General features: G+C 41.9%; 1 protein-coding gene across 6 annotated transcripts in view; it reads left to right on the top strand.

Moving 5' to 3' along the window:
• Positions 1–20598, top strand: part of ZBBX (zinc finger B-box domain containing) — a 291614-nt gene extending 271016 nt beyond the window's left edge. For 4 of the 6 annotated variants that reach the window (XM_068280953.1, XM_068280952.1, XM_068280949.1 and 1 more), the window contains 3 exons: positions 6604–6834; positions 17928–18024; positions 20343–20598. In XM_068280953.1, coding sequence (XP_068137054.1) covers positions 6604–6834; positions 17928–18024; positions 20343–20439 — 425 coding nt within the window. In that variant the 3' untranslated portion in view covers positions 20440–20598. Of the gene's footprint in view, positions 1–6603; positions 6835–7271; positions 7465–17927; positions 18025–20342 lie in introns of those variants that run through there. The other 2 variants (XM_068280951.1, XM_068280955.1) reach the window with 2 other exon arrangements.
• The last annotated feature ends 5880 nt before the right edge of the window (positions 20599–26478 follow it).

The following is a 26478-nucleotide window of genomic DNA, read 5'->3' as shown; positions in this document are numbered from 1 at the left end:
AAATATGATAAATAGGAAATCAAGTAAACAATATTAAAAAAAGAACTTAATACATTTCAATGCAATGAGAATCGTGCTCTTAGCTATAAATTATCTTCAGTATGAAGATGAATTTCCTGTAGTCTATTTGGCATTGAGGTCCATCAAGATTTTCAAACACAACCTCACAGCTCACCTACATAGGTAAAGCCCTTAGGGCCCTTTTACACTTAATTAGTTGCTCTCAGTTAAAACGGAAAGAAAACTGATTTTCAAAGTAATGCCCATATTTTCCTATGACACCTTTCACACTTAATGCGTTTTAACTGAAATCTTTGTCACAATGCACTGCAATGGAAAAAACGCGTACTAACGCGTACCAACGCATACTAACGCACACTAACGCACACTAACGCACACCAATTGATTAAGTGTAAACTGGCCTTAATCTGATCCTTGCACACATCAACCAGCTAGTTATCCAGCTACACCTTATCCTCTACTTTCCAACCAAGGCACCACTGAATCACAGCATGCTAGTGAGCAGGAAAAGACAGTTTTTTTTCTTTTTTGTCCTTTTTTTACAATGGAATGATCACAGTTGCTCATTGTAACAGTGCCCCCATATAACACACACACACACACACAAAAGAAAGCTTAAAAATCGCTTTTTACCTTATAATCTACATGGGCATGTTTGCCCCTGCTAAAACGCTGCTATCCCATGGCAGAACGAGCGGTCTTTACCCCCCAAATCCCCCCCTGCAAAATCCACGACCAACTTGGTTATGGATTTTGCTTCTCATGGAGGCAGAGCTTTCGGCTGTAGCTCTGCCTCCATGCACATCTATCAGCCGGCGGAGAGGCGGCGATCAGCGCTGATAGACGCGCTGAAAGGCAGAGCTACAGCCATTAGCTCTGCCTCAACAGGAAGCGATCCCCGGGCACCATGGAGGGGATTTGGGGGGTAAAGACCACTCGTTCTGCCACGGGATAGCGGCGTTTTAGCAGGGGCAAACATGCCCATGTTGATTATAAGGTAAAAAGTGATTTTTAATGTCGCTTCAGAGTCTCTTTAAGTTACGGAATCTTAAAGATAATATATAAATTGTTACCGTAGGGACTTAGCTTTTTAAATATGTATGCCAGGAAGGTATATTACTGTTATTTTTGCAAATAAGGGCTTGTAATTATTGATAAAGTACAATAAGAAAACAAACAACACAAAATGAAAAAATACACTTTTATTTCCATATCAAATATTGTAATCCTTCTAAAATGCATACAAAATAAAATAAATCTTAGCAAAAAAAGTACTACCTAAACAAAGCCCGATTTGTGGCAAAAAAAAAGTATGGCCTTTCACACTGCAAACTGGGGGCTGAGAAGTGGTGCGTCAAGCTTGCAGCACCGCCAAAGACAGGTCTTCAGGGAACACGCGTTAGTATGTGGTGTTCCCTGTCTGGCCACCAGCCAAGCAGAAAGTGACATGTGCTTGCGGTCACCGCTTTGGGTATGCAGAAGTGTATTGTAGATATATACTTCCACGCATGCTCGTCCGCGACGACAACTCTTTTAAATAACCCATGTTGCCATAGATTAAAATGACTTCTGGGCTGAAGCAGATTGCCGCAGGTGGCCGGGGGTCACGCACGGTAACTTAGTTCTGCCCTAGCATTAGATTAGGCACTTCCGGCGTAGCTTACCGCAACGTGGAAAGTATGAACTTCCCCATAGGGATATATTAGGCTGTGGTAGCAGTGCATCAATTTGACACACCAAACCGCACCAATGTGAAAGGACCCTCAAAATTGAGGTGTGATAATTAGTAATAAAGTTTTCGCCAAATGAATGGAATTCGCACTGAAAGGTGAATATTACTCTGAATTTTAAGCTGATAAATGCCTTAGTAGTGAAGTGGATTTATAGCAAGTATTTTTAAGTAAGAAACATCTTTTTATTTATTATTATCAGGGGCATTTCTAGCCTTTTTTGTCACTCCAGGCAAGAAGTCCTGAGTCACCCCCTCTCCCCCCCCCAAAAAAAACACCAAACACTACAGAATATAAACCATGTGCCGAGTAGGGTGGATGCATCGTACAGGGCGTCCCAGAGGTACAAACAACCTGCCGATCCTGTTGTATTTCATGGAAACGCTCCCTTCCAGCATCCCCCAGCCAGCCCAGTGTGTAAATGCAGAGTATAGTGCAGCAGGAGCTGTGCTCTCACCTCTCTGCTGGTCCAGTGCTGTGCTTCCGCCTGTCCGCTCACCTCTCAGCCGAGTGCAACACAAGGAGAGTGAGACAGGATGGTCACACAGGTGCATCACTGGAGGTGAGAGCACAGCTTCTGCTACACTATACTCTACCTTTACACACTGGACTGGGAGAGCGCAGGAGAAGGGCAGGAACTGATAGTAGGACAAGGGGACAGGGGGAGGCACAAAGGGGGACAGAAGGAGGTGCAATGGTACAGAGGGAGACAAAGAGCGACACACAAGGACCCAAATTATTCACAAAGCACAAAGGACAGGTGCCTAGGGTCTGGAGAGGGACACCATTCTGTGTTTGTTACTTTGACAAAGGGGACCCCATGGGGCGCCGAAACGAATCGGTTGATGGAATGGTTTAGCTGGTTAGCCATGATTCTTACATATCCATAAATCACTGTGGCCCACTGTTACTTGTGGGGGAAAGAAGTTTAGAACAAAAATGTATTCAGCTAGGTAAGTGTAAGGGCCCGTTTCCACTAGGAGCGGTGTGATGCGGCTACATAACCGCATCGCACCACAGGTGTGCTGAAACACATGCATGCCAGTGGAAGAGTTTCCACTGCGTACATGTTGTGCGGTGTGGTGTGGAGAGATCCGAAAAGTCTGCAGCATGCTGCAGATTTTCACACTCCCGCATCCGCCCGCAGCCGCGTCCCATCTCCTCCAATTCACTTCCGCATTGGGAGATGCGGAAGTGATGCGGCCAGCGGCGGAAGTGATGGATGAGGCTAGGTAGCCACATTCGCATCACTTACTAATGGAAACGGGCCCTAAGGGTTTTTTTTTATGTAAACATTATCTTTCATCTGGTGTCACACACATTACTTTGGACGTTTATGTGTTTAGTAAACAAAGTCTTTTTCAGTTTAACTGTAAGGGCATTATCCAGTGTTTACAGAGAAATCAGCAGCCTATGTGATGATCTAAAGTGGACTAACAAAAATTGATTGAAAGAATCAATCAGACAGGGCAAAAGCATTGGCAGATCATAGCCTATAGCTTTGCACTGCATTGAAAAGTGCAAGTCTGCAGTTTGATCAATTTTCAATAGATTCCCTGCTGGAATCTTTTGGAAATTGATGTGCAGTGTATAGTAGGAACCGATTCCTTCTGAATCGATTCTTTTTGGAAAGGAATTGATCATTTTGGAACATTGGGTGGAAATCTATAAGTGTATGGCCAGCTTTAGGCAATTATTTTGTTGTTAGTAAACCTAAAAATAAAATAGATATAAATAAAACAAAGGGGTTTTTGTTAGTAAACCTAAGAATAAATTAAATATAAATAAAACAAAACTGTGTTGATACTGTAGATATATATTTCCATTGTACGTATTTCACTCTTGCAAGTAAGTGTAAGATCATCTTCAGTTTTGGAAATTAGTATTTGGTTACAAAATAAAATAGAAATTTTTGTTTTATGATATTATGAAAAGTCTTCTGGAGAAGTGATATTCTTGTTCCACAATTTTTAAAGAAAGTGGAAGTTTCATTTTAACTTTTAAGTTTCACTTGAATATCAGCTAACCATTGAAACATATATTACGTTTTTGCATGTACGCTGCCTTACCTAACAAAGTATCTGCACTAGGGGACCATGAGAAATTAATAGTTGCACTTGGGGACCAGGAAAGGTTAAAGTACCCCTGACCCGGTTTAACAGAAACATACATTTAATACAGTTTTAAGTGTGGTGCTGTGACATTGGCCTCAATTCACTAAGATCATGCTGGAGATAATAAGGCAAGAGAAAACTTACCTCCACACAGTAAGAGAGTTATCTTATCTCTTCATTCCTTAAGTTACCTCCTCTGTAGTTAATTTACCTCCTCTGTAGTTATTTTCACACGCAGTTAATAAACAGCCTGTCTTTAACTGCGAAGTTATTTTAAGGATTGAAGAGTTAACTTAAAGACAGAAGAGTTTACTTTAGGTTTGCCTGAGGTAAAATGTTTCCTGAATACGACATGCCTCATCACCATGGTGACCACTCTAGAAACGTTATTAAAGACAGGAGATAAGCTTAGTGAATTGAGGCCATTGTCACAGCACCTTCCTCCCCTTTCAGTGCCCCCTGTATCCGCCGCTTTGCTCAGCCAAAATCTTTGACTGAGCAGAACGTCGTATATGGGCAGGAAGTAAGTGGCAGTACTTCCTCCCCTCCGCTTGTCCTTAGCTCTGCCTCCTCCACTAGCCGATGATGGTTTCTGGTATGTGTTATAGTACACAGTGGGCATTGGATCTGTGCTGTGTGTGGTGTTGTTATAATGTAGCTTGGAAAGATAGTGCAGTAACAGCTGTATTAGTACACTCTCTTTCCGAGCTCAGTTATCACAAGACCGCACACAGTGCAGCTTCACTGCGTGCTGTGTGTACTGTAAGTGTAACACATACCAGGAACCATCAGCAATGAGTGGAGGAGGCGGAACTAAGGAACAGGCAGAGAGTAGGAAGTACTGCCACTTTCTCCCGGCCCAGAAGATTTCGGCTGAGCAGAGCAGGGGGACCAGGGGACGCTGGAGGGGGAAGAGGGTGCTGTGACACTGTCACAGGACCCCACACATAAAACTGTATTAAAAGTATGTTTCTGTTAAACCGGGTCAGAGGTACTTTAACCCTTCCTGGTCCCCAAGTGCAATTGTTAATTTCTCATGGTCCCCTAGTGCAGCAGTAAACTCTGCTGGGTAGACGTATACTTAAAGTGTACCAGAGCTGAAAACATTAAAAAGATTTTAGCGGAGGGCAGCAGAGGACAGCGGCATGGGAGCGATCCAAGCAGATGGGGCTGGAGGAAGCCCCAGGTATGTATAAATCCAGGGCTGGGCCGGGGCAGAGGCGAGAGAGGCTCCAGCCTCAGAGCGCAGTGTAGGAGGAGGCACACAACTTAATCAGCTCTCATTCCCCTATTGTGTTTGAAGCAAAGAGAAATAAGAGAAGGGGATACATGGCAGTGACTGCAAGCCAGATAACTAGAGATTAAGATGTTGTGGGGGTTAGAGGCCCTGGGGCACCTCTTACTCTAATAGCAATCAGTGTGTGACGGCTGGGGTGGGAGTGATGGAGGGGCACACCTTGGTGTCTTAGCCTTGGGTGCTGGAGGACCTTGTCCTGGCTCTGTATAAATCTTTTTTACTGTTTTCAGCTCACAGTCCATTTAGGTCAATAAAAAATTCCAGTCTCAAGAGAGTCCAATGTTGGAGTTGACTTATACACAAAGTTGACTTATATTTGAGGATATACAGCACATAAAGTGTTACCTCAGGGACTCGACTTTTTAAATATGTATTCCATGAGGGTATACTACAGTTATTTTTGCAAATAAGGGCTTGTAATCATTGATAAAGTAGAAAACAAAACAAAAAAATACACCTTTCTTTCCAAATAATATATTGTCACCATACATTATACTAGGGACCTGATGTAAATGTTGTGATAGCCAGGACAAATAGACAGATAAAATGTGTGGGTTTTATCCACTGTACCATTGTTTATTTAAAAACTATAGGGGTTGGAATTGGAGAAATAGTGTATCTTTTCATTTTTTTCACTAGTTTTTCCCTTTAAATGCATAGAAAATAAGGTAATTAAAGAAAACAAATATCACCCCCCCAAAAGCCTAATTTAGGCAAAAAAACTCAAGTTATAGATTATTTAGGTGTGATAAACATTCATAAAATGACTGGGAGGAGTGCTGACAGGTGAAAATGGCTCTTGGCAGTAAGGGTAAAATAGCCTGTGGGGTTAAGTGGTATATTAATAAGTATTTTTAATGCTTGAGTGCTTATACACAGTGGGACGTTGCGGAGCTGCGTTATAAACTCTTACAGCTTACCGTACTGCAATGCTAATTGCATTCACAGTGCAACGTTAGGGTCTCAATGTAACCTGTAGGGTTATGGTAACACACTGCTGCAGTGCGTTACCTCTAAACGCACATATTGCCAGGTAAAGGAAAGCATACTTTTCATTGCCTGTATGCTTTACTTTACCTACTGTATGCGACGGACGGTAATGCATCGTTAATGTGTTACCAACTTTTTTTTTGCGTTGTGTTGTGATGCTGCGTTGTGACTTAAACGTTGCATTTCAACACAATGTCCCACTGTGACTAAGCCCTGAATCTGAAAAATACATGTTGTATATTGTAAGTAAGCTTACAGTACAAAATGTCATAGTACTGTATGTGTATTTGGTATCTCTTTTTTTGTCAGCTTCCTTGCATATGCCCATGCTATCATGTATGTATTTATACTTAGTAAAAAATGTATTGTTATTTAAAAAAAGAAAACAATGCAACTTTGGTAATGTATGTATGCAAATTTTGTCTATTTCTTGCATTATGGTCATTTTAAGGAAGTCACAGTGCAAGAACTCTCTCTGCAAGATCTCTGCAAAGAATTGCAACACCTCCAAGCAGTTCCAGGCCTAGCACAGCCAGAGCACGACCAGTGTCCAGGACTGCCTCGGAGATCTCAGAAATAGAGTCCATTGACTCAGCAGATGGAGGTGACCCCCTCTTTGAAGATGAAAATAAAAGAGAAACACTGACTGTCTTGGAACAAGAACTGAATGCTTTTAAATCTGGTCTGTATCATTTTCTTTACATTGGATATGGTTTCATAGCTATTTGAAAATGTACTTCCTGTTGCTGTGGGGGAAAAAAAGTGATCTTTTGACCATTGGCCAAAGAATGTGTGTGTGTGTGTGTGTGTGTGTGTGTGTGTGTGTGTGTGTGTGTGTGTGTGTGTGTGTGTGTGTGTGTGTGTGTGTGTGTGTGTGTGTGTGTGTGTGTGTGTGTGTGTGTGTGTGTGTGTGTGTGTGTGTGTGTGTGTGTGTGTGTGTGTGTGTGTGTGTGTGTGAACAAATTCTATGTATGCAAATGCACTACTGTCCACACTAGTGACTGTGCTAGAAATGTGTTAGTGCTGCTGACCTGGATTGCTTGAACGTACCTATTTCTGTCTTGTTGCTATTTTCTACTCTCTTTATAATTGACCATCCCTACCTGCCACCTCCATCAGCCTCTTCCTGAATTATCGACCATCCTTGTCTGTGCCCAGTCTTGACTTCTGTGTGAACTATCAACTACCTTCAATCACAAAGTAGGTGTAGAACAGCCTGAATTATATAAGATGTACATTACATCTAAGGGAGTCAAACCGGACAAGCATCATTCAACATAAAGAACATATGACACTCAACCTTATACTCACAGATAATGTTCTTATTAAAAAGTGAGTACCATGTGCGCATTGCTCTGTAATACTCAATTTTTAATAAAGAACATTTCCTGTATAAGTATAAGGTTGAGTCCCAGAGTTTCTTCATGTTTAAAAACTACCATTGCCTGTTGCCTTAATACCCAACTGCCTTCACCTTCAAATCACTCCAAATGTTGCTTCTGGTGGGGTGATCCTTAAAGTGACACTAAAATGAAAATAAACTTATGATATAATGAATTGTATGTGTAGTACGGATAATTAAAGGAGTACAGTAGCGGGGTAAGGGGAAAAAGAGTTGAACTTACCCGGGGCTTCTAACGGTCCCCGGCAGACGTCTTATGCCCGTGCAGCCACTCACCGATGCTCCGGTTCCTCTCGCTGGTTCACTTCCGGAATTTGCGACTTTAAAGTCGGAAAACTACTGTGCCTGTGCGGCCGCGTCCTCGCCCCGCTGCCATCACCGGAAGTGTACTGCGCAGGCACAGACCATACTGGGCCTGCGTCGTACAGTCCTGGGGACATCAGAGGGACTGAGGACGCGGCCGCACAGACGCAGTGGTTTTCAGACTTTAAAGTCGCAAATACAGGAAGTGAACTGGAGGCAGGGACCGGAGCATAGGTGAGTGGCTGCGCGGGCACAGGACGTCTGCGGGGGACCATTAGAAGCCCCAGGTAAGTTCAACTCTTTTTCTCCCTTCCCCACCTACAGTACTCTTTTAATAGAACATTAGTAGCAAAGAAAAGGGACTCATATTTTGATTTTCAGTTATAGTTTTTTTATAACATCGCATCATTCTATCATATTTGCTGTTTACAAATAACACGCTGTATTTAAACTATAAAACAGAGCAGAGCTAATGACTCTTTAAACTTTCCTGCAGTACAACCTAAAAAAAAAAAGAAACAGTGAGAGACAGGATGCAGCCGACCAAGCTTGGTCAGAGAGCTCAGAGAAGCTCTTTTGCATAGATAACTCTTCCTGTACTGGAAACAATATGAGACTCATACCTGTATCTGTGCTACTAATGTTCTATTTATTAGCTGTATCACATATACAATTCATAATAGTATAAGTTTATTTTCATTTCAGGTTTCATTTAGGTGGTAGTTCTACTTATGCTGCATACACACTTGAGATAAAAGTCTTTGGAAAAGGCAAGATCACAGACCAATCTTACCACCCTTCATGTAGTATGAGAGCCATACCTACACAGTCTATTCTATGGAGCTGAACTCCCCATCAGATAAAATCTTTGCAAGATGCTGCACACAAAGATGCCCGTACACACTCAACAGATCATTATATGCAAAAGATCTGTTCCTGCAATAGATCCATTCCTGCAAAATGCATTCATAGTCTATGAGATCTGCAGATCCTCATACACACCTTGTTTAACAGACTTCATCTGCATATCTGGCAATCATCTGCAGATCTGAAAATCCATCCTGGTGGATCTGATCTGCAGATGAATGTCTGTTAAACAAGGTGTGTATGATGATCTGCAGATCTCATAGACCATGAATGCATTTTGCAGGAATGGATCTATTGCAGGAAGAGATCTTTTGCAGCTAATGATCTTTTGAGTGTGTACGGGCATCTTTGTCTGCACCATCTTGCAAAGATTTCTGTCTGATGGGGAGTTCAGCTCCATAGAATAGACTGTGTAGAGTATGGCTCTCATACTACATGGAATGGGGTAAAATTGGTCTGTGATCTTGCCTTTTCCAGAGACTTTTATCTCAAGTGTGTATGCAGCATTAGACTCTGTACCTTAATTGATCCCCTAGCAGAGAGTGAGAATAGGCTTCACAGGCATGCTGGGCAAACAAATAATGAAAATGGAAGGAAGGGAAACAGGCATACACATATGAATCCTTCCATCAGTACAACAGCAACCTACATACTTTAATCAGTACAATGATGAGTTGGAGAGTGCATTTGGGCATTTTCATGTTTCTTAGCCGTGACATAACTTGCATGAATAATGAAGCAGGGGAGGGGGGTTGGTCTGGAGCACACATTGGAAAATGAAGCTGGATGGGCAACATAGCGAGAGCCAAATTAAATAACGACACTCCAAACCATTATGGTGAGCTTTTCCCCCCTATATGGAGCGTGAAGACTCATAAGAAGCACTAACAAGCCAGAAACAATTGTCAGACTGCCAGTATACTTTTGTCATCAAATCCTTAATTGTCATGTGGTGAGCAGTTCTATATGCTGAGGATATGCAATTGCAAATCATAATAAACTTTCGCAAGGTACATACTGTCTGGAGCCCATGTGCTTGTTCTGTCATTGCAACAACACAAACAATACATTCAGGTCCTGTAGGCAGGGGCAGGTTAGTTTAATATTATTGTAGTACTTGTGTTCCCTCTTCCAGTGTCCTGAGATTATAAAGATACCTAAATAGATTTAGGAATGTATACTCGCTTTTTAAAAAAATATATTTAAAAATAATTATAGAAAATATTAATTACAGGCACTAATATTTGCCAGGCCTTTTAAATCGGTGCCGCAGTGTTGGCTGGGTTCCTTTAAGGCATATGGAGACATTTTACTAGAAGGATACGCAAGCCGTTATAGTAATCCAGCCTCATAATACAAATTCTTGATATTAATCATCTACAATACTTCTTCTCTTTAATTAATCTACAACACAATTTTTTTTAATTTATTCAAATTAGTAGTTTCTCGAAATTAATGTGGGAGGAAGTGCAAAGCATGAAGCTGAGATGCAATTTTAACGTTTCGTTAATATTATATTCATTGCTAAAATATGTGTGAAAAAGACTACCCACCGATCCCAATAAATGCAGCACAGATCATACCTTTTACACATAACAGACAAGCACTGTGCATAAAATGAGTTAATGCTAGGCTTACATACAGCTTTCTGACACATTCACACTTGTGATACTTTTACCGCAATGTTATCTGTGCTACATGAAGCATTAAGAATATAGAAAAACGCGCGTACCAGTTTGCTGGAGAAAAACTCTATTGTGCAATGCAAAGATAAATGTTTGTACAGCAATTCATACTGTTATGTCAATTTGGGATCTGTCAAGGTCTTGTAGAAATGTATTTTACATACTGCTATTAAATATTTATTTTATATGCTACCGTGCTCTTTCAGTTGCTGAGACAACATAATGGAGCAAGCATAAATGTTAGATATCATTTTTTGTGTGGGGGTGGGGGATAGTTCTCATAGAGTACTTATAATAATATAAATTAAAAGGGTGGGGTGGCAATATAATCAGATATTAGCATAATTATTATTTCTATGGGCCGGGTGCTGGCAGATTATTTCGGCATGCTCAAACGCTCTTCTGCTACCTTGCAAAAAAAGTGTGTTCGTTGTCGCTTTTTCAGCCCCTAGGGGAATACGTGACCGCGTACAACTCAAACGCTAGAAGCTACATGCAGTGTCTTGGAAAATTCGACCGGCTGCGGCGCTTGCACAATCGCGAAGGTAAATGCATTGAGATGAATCCATCTCCGTGCACGGTGTGGCAGATACTGGTGGTAGACTATGAGGACGGATGCCAGCAGCTGTCTGTCTGAACCAGCACTAATGCTCTAGGTATAATATTTTTAAACATTTAAAGACTTTGCATAGTAGACTTTGTACATTAGCATACCGTATATCTGATTTTGTTTGGTTGTATAAACAATACACACACAAAGCTCTTATATCTCAATCCAACTATTGATGCTAGGCACTTACAGTATCTGTAATTATCACCACGTAGACTTGCATATATACCAAAATGTTTTCTCACCCAAGATAACTTTGGAAATTGATGTAGTGCCCCATAAGTACATACAGAGCATGCTGGGTGGGGAAGGCATAGATACGTTCAGTACTCCTCTTCACTCAGCTGGCTCCCCCACCACTGTGCCCTCAAATGTTTAGTTTCACTGTGGCCATGTGACATCACAAGACCAGAGTGTGCCTGAATGTCAGGGGATGTAGCCATGCCAGCTGTAACTAAGTGAAGATTCCTGGTGACTGGAAATGCAGAATGTAACTATACAGTTACCCTCTGTTCACTTTGTGGGTGTGCTGTGTAGAGAAAGGCTATTGTGGGGGACTCAGTGCCATAATATGGCCTATACAATGGGGGACACTATAATAGAGGTGACATTAGAAAGAGAGTATTGTAAAAGGGGGAAGATAATAAAGCAGCAAGTACTATTATCCAACAACATACTTGGGTAAGCACATCATTGTGTCTTCATATAAAGAAAACTGTTACTGGGGGAACACTTAACATGTAACCAACAATGGAGGACAAGTCAGGAAATAACGGTGCTGGAAATTTGGGCACCGCCAGTGCTGTCATAGGCCGTAATGGGAATTAGGGCTATAGCTGCGCTCTGTCAGTAATTTGGGCACCGTCAAAAGAAGGAGCTCAATTTACGTTAAAAACCATTATAGCTGGAAACCAAATTATGTCATTCTCCAGTGTCAATGGTGGTTTGGAGGGGGAATAGTAATTAATGCCGCTGGACACTTTTGCAGGAGCAAAGTGAGTGAGCCATTTATCGGCTTTACCCTGTGCCCAAATTTCCCGGTGCCTTAATCACATATATGCATGGAGGAGATAAAAAATGAGCATTAAAATGAAATGAGCATATTAGCTATTTTCCGTTTATACTTGAGCCAGGCAGATTACTTGGCTATACAGGTAAAAATGAATATTCTACCACTTCAAAATCATAAAGACCATTTTTCCATCCTGATGCACCCCTTTAAAGGTTCAACCCCCTCCTTGGTCACTAGCAGATCAGAGAAAACCCACCATGACTTATTCCACAAATGCAAGTGCCTATGAGGCTAGAAAGAGAATGAAAACAAGCACAATGAAGGCCTAAAAACAGATGAACTCATTCACTTGGCTGTTACACTAATACCCACATTCTTTTCTTTTTTGCCGCAAATTTGTTCAAAGGAAAGAATGACGGTACAGCAGGTCTTACTTCCTTGACCAGCAGCAAGATAATATAGGGACATGTTTTAAGAGCTAGGCGTATTTATAATTTTTGTATAATATAACAATTTTACTAATGTACCTACAGTAGATTATAGTGTGTTTTACTGCTTCAGGATCATTATGCTTCATACTCTATAGTTTATACTGTTAAGAAAAGTATATGTTGCTGGATTATGGGTAATTTTAGTTTAAATGCCAGTCTTTTATCAGAACAATTTTTTTCAAACACGTCATCCCAGATTTACCATTTTTACCATAGAAAGTGAAGAGGTTTCTGCTTAATTTTAGCTACGCAAATAGGTTGGTCAACATCCTACTGACTGTTGTCTCTCCATCATCACCATCAACTCCAGTCACTATGTGCCTTCATTCCCATGATGTAAAGCGCAGTGCTTTACAGAAGCAGTCTGGAATAGGGCATAGTTACTGGTTGCTGCATGAATTCCTTCTGCAAAACTAACTTTTGTGTGCGTTTATTTCTCCTAGAAGCAGTTATGTGATGTCACATGGTAGCTGCAATTAAACGTACTTTGGAGAGGATTGCTGCAATTAACCCATGCAGGAACAAGTAACTGTTCCATCCGACATTCCTTCACTGCCCTACAGCAGGAGACAAGCTCTTGTTAGAGAGGCAAATTGGGACAACTTGACTATATTTGTTATTGTGGGATGGAAGTTACCATACTTGCTATGGGTAGGTTTTAGAATTTGTATACATGCTGTAGAGGAGAACAGCATGGCTATACCTGGTTAGAGGGGGTGTGAAGAAAAAGGAAATTGATGTACTTTTTTCAGGGGGTTGGGCATGCCTATATTTGTTTATTGAAGTCATCTTATTTTTGAGTATATGTAATGCAGAGATATTATCCAGCTCACCACTATGGAAATCCTTCTACAGAAAATAAAGTATCAGAAGGTACAGCCACTTTCTGTAGTTCTGTAGTTTAAAGGTGCATACACACGCACTACAGCCACCACCGACGGGTCCGTCAGACCCTCCCGCTAGGCGGACTTTCAGGCGACAGTAGCGTGCGCACTGTCGGCGGACTTATAAGGCTGTTTCTGAGTGATCTGCCTGGCGGATCGTTCAGAAACAGCCTTATCAGTCTGCTGACAGTGCGTACACACGCGCTACTGTCGCCTGAAAGTCCGCCCAGTGGGAGGGTCTGACGGACCCGTCGTTGGTGGCTGTAGTGCGTGTGTACGCACCTTTAGCCTTTACTCAAAGTGGGAACTTTATCTCCCATTAGCAATCACAGAACTTCTTCAAAACAATTCAGATAACAAGGTAGGTCAGATTAAAGTACTGCGTTAAAGGGAGAGTCAGGGAGCAATAAAGAGAAAATGAGCAGTCATTTGCCAAGTTTCAGGGTGTTGACACCCTGTCCTGCCTACCAGTCCAGATCCCAGTCAGTTCACTTACTATGCAGCCGTCAGTCAGTCCAGTTGCCTTGTCCTGCTTCCTCCTGTTATCTAGTCCATGTTTGCCATTCTTATCTTTGTTGCCTGACAACACTGTTCAATACTTGTCTCCCCTATCCCTGTCCTGCCAGTTTGTCAATCCAGTTTGCAGTCTGTTGTCCTCAATCTTGTCCTGCTAACCTTTTTAGTCTATTTCAACCTCAGGCAGTCACCTTGTCTCCTATCCTGCCCACTCATAGGCCTAAATTAGCTGCACTCCACCCTAGCCCTATAAGCAATCTTTTTATTTTACAGATCTAGGTCTCGCCCTTTCCTCAGTGCATGATTCTCCATTCTTTTCTTCTGGTCATGGGGGATAACCAACAAGAGTGTAGACCTAGTTGCCACTTTCAGCCAAGAAATATGCTGTCTGGTAGGGGTTGCCAACAAATGCTCCCCCTGCAGGATGTGCTGGTGAAGACCAGTGGTCACCTATTCCATGCCACATCTTTTATGATGAGTGCCAAGATAAACACCACACCTAGGCACAGGTTTACTTTAAAGATGCGGAGAGAAGTTTTGCAATTATTTTTGCTAAGGCTTAAAAAAACTAGATGACCACATTTGAATTCCTTCTTGTTGCTTATCCCCGTTTTTGATATCAGAGCCATAGATTTCAAAGGTCTATGGAAAATGTAAAGGACTCTGTATTTGTAGTAACAACATTCAGTCAAAACTTCAGCCTAAAATTTAAGGAGCTCGCACAAAAGCATGCCATTATGCATTTGTGCTTAGGATAGCTAGAGTTGAGCTGAAATTTTCGTAATTTCGCATTATTATAATTACGCATGCGAAATTTGCGATTACGATGCGAAATTAGCGTAGCGAAATTGCCATTAAAATCGTAATTGAAAATACCGTAAGCGTAATTTTCAATGCGAAATTTCGCGTTTCGTTCATGCCGTAATTTTGCATTAAACGCTACCGTAATTTCGCGTTAAACCGTAACGCTCCGTATAATATAAAAAAGCCGCCGACTTTAAGGGTTAATAGCAAAGCCCCCTTAAATGCTAAGAGCCTCAAATTTGGAGAATATATTAAGGAGATCAGGAGGAATAAGAGGAAAAAATTTTTTTTCAAAAAGACCTTATAGTTTTTGAGAAAATCGATGTTAAAGTTTCAAAGTAAAAATGTATACATTTAAAAACCCGCCGACTTTAACGGTTAATAGCAAAGCCTGCTTAAAGTTTAGGAACACCAAATTCCTAGGGTATATTAAGGGGATCAGTGGAAATAAGAGGAAAAAGTTTTTGAGAAAATCGATTTTTAAGTTTCAAGGACAAAAATGTCTTTTAAATGCGGAAAATGTCAGTTTTTTTTGCACAGGTAACAATAGTGTATTATTTTCATAGATTCCCCCAAGTGGGAAGAGTTTTACTTACTTCGTTCTGAGTGTGGGAAATATAAAAAAAAAACGACGTGGGGTCCCCCCTCCCAGACCTCTTTAACCCCTTGTCCCCCATGCAGGCTGGGATAGCCAGAATGCGGAGCACCGGCCGCGTGGGGCTCCGCACCCTGACTATACCAGCCCGCATGGTCCATGGATTGGGGGGTCTCGGAAGGGGAGGGGCAGCCAAGCTTTCCCCTCCCCCTCCGAGCCCTTGTCTAATCCAAGGACAAGGGGCTCTTCTCCACCTCCGATGGGCGGTGGAGGTGGAGGCCGCGATTTCCTGGGTGGGGGGTTCATGGTGGAATCTGGGAGTCCCCTTTAAAAAGGGGTCCCCCAGATGCCCACCCCCCCTCCCAGGAGAAATGAGTATAGAGGTACTTGTACCCCTTACCCATTTCCTTTAAGAGTTAAAAGTAAATAAACACACAAACACATAGAAAAAGTATTTTAATTGAACAAAAAACATAACCACGAAAAAAGTCCTTTAATATTCTTAATTAACCATTAATACTTACCTGTCCCTTTAAATAAATGATCCCACGCAATATCCTCGGAAATGTTCTATCAGTTACAATGTAACAAAGTTATTACAATGTAACAACTTTGTTACATTGTAACTACGCCGCACCCGACGTCACTCACCGCCGCCGCCGCCACCGCGTCTGTGCTGCAGGACCCGACAGAGCTCTGAGCTATAGCTCAGAGCTCTCGAAAGCATCTTTGTATTTGGGCTCCAAGGAGCCCCATTGGTCCTTAGCAGACCAATGGGGTTCCTTCTGATTTGAAGGAACCCCATTGGTCTGCTAAGGACCAATGGGGCTCCTTGGAGCCCAAATACAAAGATGCTTTAGAGAGCTCTGAGCTATATAGCTCAGAGCTCTGTCAGGTCCGTGCAGGACGCTAAGTCCCCGCCGGCTCCGCTGCCCTCCCCGCCTCTCCCACATGTCACCCACATGTGGGTGACATGTGGGTGACAGATGTGGGCGGGGTGGACAGCGGGAGCTGCGGGGACTTAGCATCCTGCACGGACGTGTATGCGGCGGCTGAGCGGCGAGTGGCGTCGGGTGCGGCGTAGTTACAATGTAACAAAGTTGTTACATTGTAATAACTTTGTTACATTGTAACTGATAGAACATTTCTGAGGATATTGCGTGTGATCATTTATTTAAAGGGACAGGTAAGTATTAATGGTTAATTAAGAATATTAAAGGACTTTTTTTGTGGTTATGTTTTTTGTTCAATTAAAATACTTTTTCTATGTGTTTGTGTGTTTATTTACTTTTAACTCTTAAAGGAAATGGGTAAGGGGTACAAGTACCTCTATACTCATTTCTCCTGGGAGGGGGGGTGGGCATCTGGGGGACCCCTTTTTAAAGGGGACTCCCAGATTCCACCATGAACCCCCCACCCAGGAAATCGCGGCCTCCACCTCCACCGCCCATCGGAGGTGGAGAAGAGCCCCTTGTCCTTGGATTGGACAAGGGCTCGGAGGGGGAGGGGAAAGCTTGGCTGCCCCTCCCCTTCCGAGACCCCCCAATCCATGGACCATACGGGCTGGTATAGTCAGGGTGCGGAGCCCCACGCGGCCGGTGCTCCGCATTCTGGCTATCCCAGCCTGCATGGGGGACAAGGGGTTAAAGAGGTCTGGGAGGGGGGACCCCACGTCGTTTTTTTTTTATATTTCCCACACTCAGAACGAAGTAAGTAAAACTCTTCCCACTTGGGGGAATCTATGAAAATAATACACTATTGTTACCTGTGCAAAAAAAACTGACATTTTCCGCATTTAAAAGACATTTCTGCCCTTGAAACTTAAAAATCGATTTTCTCAAAAACTATAAGGTCTTTTTGAAAAAAATTTTTTCCTCTTATTCCCACTGATCCCCTTAATATACCCTAGGAATTTGGTGTTCCTAAACTTTAAGCAGGCTTTGCTATTAACCGTTAAAGTCGGCGGGTTTTTAAATGTATACATTTTTACTTTGAAACTTTAACATCGATTTTCTCAAAAACTATAAGGTCTTTTTGAAAAAAAAAATTTTCCTCTTATTCCTCCTGATCTCCTTAATATATTCTCCAAATTTGAGGCTCTTAGCATTTAAGGGGGCTTTGCTATTAACCCTTAAAGTCGGCGGCTTTTTTATATTATACGGAGCGTTACGGTTTAACGCGAAATTACGGTAGCGTTTAATGCGAAATTACGGCATGAACAAATAACCATTGTAATGCGAAAATTACGCGAAAATTACGCTTACGCGAAATTTCGCGAAATCCTTCTTCATTACGATTATGTACTTACACGGCCATAATCGTAATTACACTAATTACGCGAAATTTCGCGAAATCGTAATTAGGTCATTACGCTCATCTCTAAGGATAGCATGATTTTTTTTTTATTAGGGCTTATTTATACCTGAAATACAAACATGTAGGTACATTGCATTGTATTGTGTTCATGATGTCATGGAATGGGAAAAGACAACACAACACAGAAAAGGCATGTTTTAAGACTTTGTTTTAAATTGTTTTTAGCCTACTGTGATTTTTTTTTATTTTTTACTATTAAAATATATGTAAATATATTGATTCTATTATAGGGAACTTGAAAGACCAACAGACATTTTCTAGTGGTTTTCAGCTTTCTTCACGTAGCAGAAAATATCAAAATTCTGAAGATAATGCATCCTTGATGAGGTCAGTAAACTTAATTTGCATAATTAAATGTGTGTTACTTTTCTAGCTGTTATTCATGTTTGTGAGGATCATACAGAGATGATTAAGACTTAAATGAATTACACAGTCATTAATGCTCACAGCACCCAAGTTACACTTCAGCCCATTTTACATATTTCCCCAGGAGTTTTATGCACCAACACCATCTATGCAGCAATTTCTGTACTTTACAAAACAAATGTTGTGCAGTACAGTACCTCTAATGTTTGTAGAATGGAAACATTATAAAGTTTTAAAAGTAGTGATTAAATTGATTATTGTAGTTGCATGGTCACTTATTCAAATATATTGCATTACTGATTTTGGACCACTGGTTAAAAGCAACTGGCTAGTAATATCCATTCATGTCCTCAGCTGCTGCCCAGTCAAGACACAATCCTACTTTTGAAACCCAACAATAGAGTATAAGTACAATAGTTATGAAATAGGCCACTTACAAAAAAACACTTTTTGTCCTCCACTTTTTAAAATATGAGCACAACTTTTACAACACAAAATAGCTATCGGATATATTATGCACCATAAAAACCAGATTGATAGTCAGAAGCTCTGAATTGAGTAGTACCTGATCACTAACTACTACCATTCTTGCTACAAATATAGCAGTAGCCACCAACTTGCATTATGGCCACATATCCTTCTTGAGGACCCTTACACAATGGCCTGGTTGTGTTGCTCTGCTGTACTCTCTGTGGTTCTCTACCCCGCCACAGCTTATCGCAAGTTTGTGGAGACTTACACAGTTGATGTGGAGCAACGGAAGTATCCAAATCACTGCAATGCGGTCGCAAAGGCTGCAGAGCGAACTGCACTTACACACGGATTATGCAGTAATGCAGTGTGCATGATGGGAGCACGGTGCGCATGCACAGACCAACTGGGATCCGGGTGAAAAACTTCCTGCCCAGCAGGGAGTACATCACTAACTAATTGTGCAGGGTCATAAGACGCCTTATGCCTGCGGTGCTGCTGTTCAGGCCACAGTACCACGGACATATGTTGTATGAGTTTCTAGGAGAAGCGGTTTGTGCATGAAAGGCATTCTGAGTAGCCTGAGGATGTTGCTGTCCTGTCATTTTGTACAGCCAGTTGCATGTAAACAAGGGGGTACTATAATGCTGTACTGTATCCCACTGCAGGTTCAAAATCATTAATGCAGCATGTTTGCATTATTAAATAGGGAAACATTTTAAAGACTTTCATCAAAAATAAATTATATAAATTATAATGCACATATCTTTATTATTCATTTTTATCTACCAAGCAAAACACTGGGGCGGAAAAAAATAATATTGCAACTATTATAGTTTTACAGTACTTAGCTATTCTCCTTATGGACCAATAGAGGGGATTCAAGGAGAAGACAACACATGTAAATGGATCTCTCCCTTACAAGAGGATCTGCAGTATGTAAGATTTTAGCCAGATACAGGCTTTAAGCTTATTGTGTTATCACTCGAGGCCAAAACACAATATGTTTTTAAATATGATGGCCAAAGTTTTTATGTGTCAGTCAGGTTTCCTGTTGGCCGTTTTTTTCCTCTTCCAGCTATGCCTGAAATATCAACAGAGCCGTATTTAGGCCAAGGCCACCTAGGCCATGGCCTAGGGCAGCACATGAGCAAGGAAACCAAAGCAGCATGCTAAACTGGTGCAGCATTTGCAAGCTTGCAGTGCAAGTGCCTGACCATGGAACTTTGCAGCCAGCCGTCTGTGCAGCGGCTGCCCTGCTCTCTCTGCACATTGGCGTTATTGGCAGCTAGTATGGGCAGTTGATCTACAGTTAATCAATTGTTAATCTAACAATTTTCATAAATCAGTTTGGGTTATGAGTTGTGCACCTGCCGTATAGAAAAAATGATTTTCCTTAATCATGAATAAGGAAGAATGCTGATAATATGACTAGAACCTGATGATGTGGAACAAGGTACTTCTCACTACGTACTTCTATAGTTTGTTGTAGTGGAAGCTCCATATCTTGAACTTAATAAGTCTGTGTTCTGCTTCTTCTGATAACTTGATAACAGTTTCATCTTAGTAAAATGGAAGGTCAAATCAGTATCTGACACAAGGACAAGAGAGGTTAAATCTCTAGTGCACACTTCCACAGACGTAAGAGAACAATATAATATACAGTACTATATATAGCAGAGTAGAGATTTGATGGGTTAGTCACTTTTTAGCTATAGTCAGTTTCCATGTCACATTTAATAGAGCAGTATTGTTTCTATTATTTGAAATGGTGCTTTATTTCATCTGTTTTGACTGCTCTTTGTCAGATCACCCATGCATGTTCTGGAAAGATGTGTTGGAGAAAGCGAATCAGATGATGAGGAGACCCTACAGGACAGACTTAATGTAATGTCTCTTCAGTAGACCTCAGGACAGCCATAAAATAACAAAGCCTCATGCTGTTCATTTTAAGTGCAATGTAATGGTGTAATGGTAGCCTTTGCAGAACAATATTTTTCAAATATTTTTTTTTTTCTTGCAAAAATTATCAGTTAGTGTACGTTACATTTCAACTATAAATGTTTTTTTTGGTTTGTTTTTTGTGGCAATAAATACATTATTTTGCATCTTTTTGTACATGGTGTTATTGGCTATTCAGTTATATAATAGTTATCATATTTCAGGTCATTTATATTTTTTAAACACTGTACAGAGCAACTGATGGTTTAATAGGAAAAATACATGGAAATATGTATGCTTCCTACATTTGGAAAAAAAAAAAAAGTCTGTGTCAGTCCCATCATTTCTGTGCAAATTGAGAAAAACTACCCAACGCAATTTTATACCTTTTCCACCATTTACATCAGTAGAGCATCACACAACCGAAAACCAAATAAGTGGACCTAAAATATACTCGAGATTTTTTTTTCATCTTTTAGTCTTCTATCATATTTTTTTTAGTACTTTCACAAGTCACACATCATCTAAATTACCTAAAGTATCACTGTTAAAGGGAATGGGCAGTGAATTCCGTTCTACAAGATTTTTAAGTATACAGTATATTATTTTACTTTTAATGGAAAATATGAAGTATCAAAATTCTAAGTTAGATATTTTGGTACTCCCACTACTATATTATTTATGATTTTTTTTTAAAGTAGAACTATACCATTCTGCTAATGTAGTAGGTGCCAAAGATAATACAAGCCAAGTATCTTGACATGGTGACTGATAAATATATTATAATATTCTTTATTTTATCCTTTCTACACATCATTATAACAAAAATCTTTTTGGCTTACTCAAATCGTTTTGGATTTTTTTCCACCTATTTCACTCTGCAAGTGGCATGGGATCAAGAGTGAGAATGGAACCCATTGGATCCATACTGTGATGAATAGCGGAAAAGCCGCCGCATGTTCTGACAGTAAGGCGGCTGATTCCGCGTCTGATGCGGCGGTTTGTCCGCGTCAGCATGCGTCTGGGTTATCTGGAACTAATGGTGCACATGGGAAGAATGGCGTGGGGGCCGCCCCATGTTCTGACGGTAAGGCGGCAGATTCCGCGTCCAGTGTGGCGGTTTCCCCGCAGCAACATGTGTCTGGGCTGTCTGGAACTAGTAGTGCACACAGATGGAAAGCTACGCGCGCGCACGCTGCAAGACAAGCTCTTTATACCAATAGGAGGAAGATCAGCTGATCTGGGCGGTCAGCTGATTCCTGCTCAGTCAGTGATTGGTTGATGGGAGCTGGGCGGCGCTGTGGGGCGCTTTACTATATATATCTCCTGCTGTTCAGTTGCTGGTTGTCTGGCGTTGCGAATGCCTTTGTGTTAGCACTCAGACCTTAGTCAGATCCTTCAGTGTGGTGGAACCAGGAGGACTTGGGAATACACACTTAGCCAGTTACTGTATATCATCTGTGTTATTCTCTAGCATAGTTCCAGGGTGTTGAGATCACGGCCCTCACACTTCAGACTAGGAATACTGTATATCATCTGTGTTATTCTCTAGCATAGTTCCAGGGTGTTGAGATCACGGCCCTCACACCCCAGACTAGGAATACTGTGTATCATCTGTGATATTCCTTAGCATAGTTCCAGGGTGTTGAGATCACGGCCCTCACACCCCAGACTAGGAATACTGTATATCATCTGTGTTATTCTCTAGCATAGTTCCAGGGTGTTGAGATCACGGACCTCACACCTCAGACTAGATCTTGTTCTGATACCTGTTATGACCTGTGGCTTTCCTGACTATTCTTCTGTTCTCTGATTTGGTACCTTGCATATCTGATACACTGTTGCCGACCTGGTCTGTCTGACCTCCTGGCTGTCACCCTCCCTCAGGGTGTTCAGCCTTCCAGCAGGGGTCCCCTGCTCTACAGAGGGGACACTGCTCCTTGTCAGTCTGGGACTCCCTCCCAGGTGTCCTTGACTGCAGTAGAGTCTTCTCTACTTATTGGACCACCTGCTACCCCGGTGGTCCAAAGGTTACTGTTGCACCAAAACACTTACTCACTCTGGTGTCTAGAGGTTAGTCATACTTGATTATTGGTGATTCTGCAGATCCCCAATAATCAGGTATATCTGTATTCTTGGGGATACTGCAGATCGCCAAGAATCAGATTCTCTCTCTGGTTGCTGACACCTATCGTTACACATATATAAAAAGCTGTTTGTGATTTGCCACAAAGGACTTGCAATAGTGATTGAAATTAAAAATGGTTCTTGCAACTATTATTTTATGTATATGTTATGGCCAGAACCCGAAGTCTGGCCACTTCGGGATCTGGCCGGCCAAAACGCGATGTGGCCGTGTCCCTGCGGCCAATGTTAGAAATGAAATGATTCCAATAAGATTCATGTATTTTCTGGCCGTCTCGCTGCGGCCAAATGTATCAAAAGTGAGTTAATTTAATTACATTAAGCCAGCGGCAATGTAACAGCTCTCTCTCCTCCCCCTTCCTCTCTCCTATACAATACTGGCAGCCGGGGACATGTGTGTCCCCCCAGAGTTGTTTTGTCGCGGCAGGGAATCCTGCCATTTGTTCTTGCAGAGCGGGTGCTGGCAGAAGCAATGTCTGCAGCCTCCCCGCTCTGCTTGTTTCTTGCGACGAACGACTCTCAGGGACACGCGTGTCCCCCTGCTGACAGTGTTCTATAGCAGAGAGGCAGGGGGAGGAGAGGAGGCAGAGCATCTGTTACATTGCCGCCGGCTTAATTTAATTAAATTAACTCACTTTTGATACATTTGGCCACAGCAAGACAGCTAGAAAATACATTAATCTTATGGGAATCATTTCATTTCTAACATTGGCCACAGGGGCACGGCCACGCCGCATTTTGGCCGGCCAGATCCCGAAGTGCACAGACTTCAGATTCTGGCCATAACATATACAATAGTTGTGTTCATTTTGATTTAATAACTTTCGTTAAACACTCAAAAACAAGAAAATTGACACCTACCCAATATAATTTTTGCTTCTTGATGAATCTCTATAGTCACATGCTGATTGGTTGGTTTAGCTCCTCAGATTCCATAGCACCATGAAAGGGGGACACAACCACATGTCATGGGGCCCCAAGTAAAACTTTGATGGGGCCTCCAATGGCTCACAACCTTTCCCTTGCTCCTGGTGACCATCTAACCTTAAAGTAGTACCGTCCCTCTGGGTATTTGGTATTACAAAACAGCTTTATTTGAAAAAGACCAAAAATAAATAAATAAATAAATAAACAAACCATGTAAAACAATGTAAAATTGCTTGTTGTAGAGCGCTCCCACACATCCTCACAACACACAAACTCATTCAGGCACTCTGACATTCACCCACTCTTCATCAGGGTATGCGACGCCTCTATAGTTACGCTCCTGTCATGAATAAATAAATGAATAAGAAACATAAACTGGAAATTTCAGGTGAAGACCCAGCTCTTGCAAGCTTACAGTCTAGAGATGTAAAGCTAGTAGATGAAAACTCAGACCTTCAAAAAAATCAATTTCCAATGTGTTTAGACTGCAAGCTGCTTCTTCTTTCCAGTACTTCCTGTATTTATTTATTTTTTCAATGAGGAAAAAAACCTCCTTCACTTTTTAAAAGGTTACAGACAATGATAATAAGGGTGACAGACAACATAGTACGGGTAAAAAGCAGTAAGAAGCACAATGCCGATCATCATTGGACTAGTAGTCCCAATAATTTAAGTTCATGTTATTATGTGGGCAGAGTGCATGATCAAGTAGGATACACAGGGATAGAGGGCCCTGCCAAAGGCTTACAATCTAAAGGGTAGTGACATGACTGGGGGAGGGGGGTGCATTGAAAGGTTCTATTAGTTAAGGGCAACACCTCTGACAAAGGAGACCAGGGTTTGAATTCTGTATGAAGCCAGTACCTATTCAGTAAGGAGCCCTTGGGAAAGACTCCTTAGTACTGCAGTGTGGCCTATTGAGCACAGCTGTGAAGCACTTTGAATCCAACTGGAGTAAGTGCTATATAAATGTTAGCATTACGCTTCATTAGGTAATTTGAAAAGCTATTCTAATCTTTTTTTATTTACTTTATGTGCAATATTTATGTACGCTAGCTGTAGGATGTTAAACTGCTTTCTGCCCTTAAAAAATCCAGACCACAAAAAAAGAAGATGGACAGCAGGCAAGTCTTTACTAGGGATGATCGTTGGGATGCAAATCATTCCAAATTGACGCAGCAGTATGCAAATTTTGTATGCAAGTGTATGCAGCTTGAACATAAACCAATCAAATCCTGCTGAGGTAAATTTTGATTTGCCCTTTTTTTTTGCCCTTATTTCAAACTGCATAAATGTGCCATATGACATTTGCATAATCCTGTATCAAGTCAAAAGGATTTGCATCTCATTGACCATCCCTGTCTCTAGTAGAGATGGCCCGGACGGTTCCCGGCGAACTTCCAGGGTTCGCGATTGCGGAGAACTGCAAACCTTTCCGGAAGTTCGATTCGCCTCCATAGTACATCATTAGGGTCAACTTTGACCCTCTACATCACAGTCAGCAGGCACATTGTAGCCAATCAGGCTACACTCTCTCCTGGAGGCCCTCCCCCCCCCTTATAAAATGCAGGCAGTGTCAGGCATTGGACTCACTTGTGTGCCTGCAGTAATTAGAGAAGGGAGAGCTGCTGCAGACTCTCATAGGGAAAGCTTAGTTAGGCTCTTGTAGGCTTGTTAGCTTGCTCCTTGCTGATTCTTATTGCTAAAAGAGCACCCCTCAAAAGCTCTTTTGAGAGATAATCTTGTTCTTGTGATCTATTTTTTTTTTTTGTGTGTGTGTGGTCCACTTGCATTATATTTATATACAGCCCTGTCAGTCAGTTGCAGCTGGCCTTTTGCCCCTTAATTCCTACTGTGCCACTGCCAGGCCCAGCACATTCAGTGACTACCTATGTGTGTGACAGGCAGCTGCACATTTGCAATCCCAATCACTGCACCTGTTCACTGTTTAGTCCACCTACCTACCTACCTACCTACCTATGTGAGCACACGCATTGTTAATACCACCAGTCATTGCACCTGTTCACGGTATGTGTGTGTGTGTGTGTGTGTGTGACAGGTGTACATTTGTAATACCCAGCTGCACTGCATATACCTACCTACCTGTTGTTCAGTGAACCCACCTACCCACGTGCGCACATGCAGTGTGATATTTAATACTACCAGTCACTGTACCTGTTCACAGTACGTGTGTGTGTGACAGGTGCACATTTGTAATACCCAGCAGCACTGCATATACCTACCTGTTGTTCAGTGCACCCACCTACCTAAGTGAGCGCACGCAGTGTGCTATTTAATACCACCAGTCACTGTACCTGTTCATGGTACGTGTGTGTGACAGGTGCACATTTATAATACCCATCACTGCATATACTTACCTGTTGTTCAGTGCACCCACCTACCTACGTGAGCGCACGCAGTGTGACATACCACTCCGTGCATACCTGTTAACTGCACCTGTGTGACTGCACATTGTATTAGTCAAGTCAGTGCATACCTTTCACTTCATCCCCCCCCCCCCCCGATATGGTCAAAACAGGTAGAGGCAGAGGCAGAGGAAGGCCACCCGGCAGGTCTGTTCGAGGTGGTGCTGATGTAATTTCGTGCGGCCCTGAACCAAAGTAAAGTGTTTAGAAAAATGCACGTCCCATCAACTCCCAAGATTGTCAGGACGTGGTTGACTATTTAACACAGAACACCTCATCTTCCGCAGCCACCGGCGCTACTACTAGCACCACATCCGTTCGATTTGACACTTCGCAGGAGTTATTTGGTGGGAAATTATCTGATTCACAGCAACTACTGTTACAGCAAGATGAAGGCGCTAAGCAAGTTACACACCTCATATGTCTGAGGTAGGCGACACTATGGACGTAAGGTGTGAGGAGGAGGATAATGAAGTACCTGATGTTTATGAGGTGTCTGAGGCAA

This window comes from Hyperolius riggenbachi, chromosome 4 (genome assembly GCF_040937935.1).
Source record: "Hyperolius riggenbachi isolate aHypRig1 chromosome 4, aHypRig1.pri, whole genome shotgun sequence".
NCBI classification, from domain to species: Eukaryota; Metazoa; Chordata; class Amphibia; order Anura; family Hyperoliidae; genus Hyperolius; species Hyperolius riggenbachi.
This window is presented reverse-complemented; position numbering and strand designations above follow the sequence as displayed.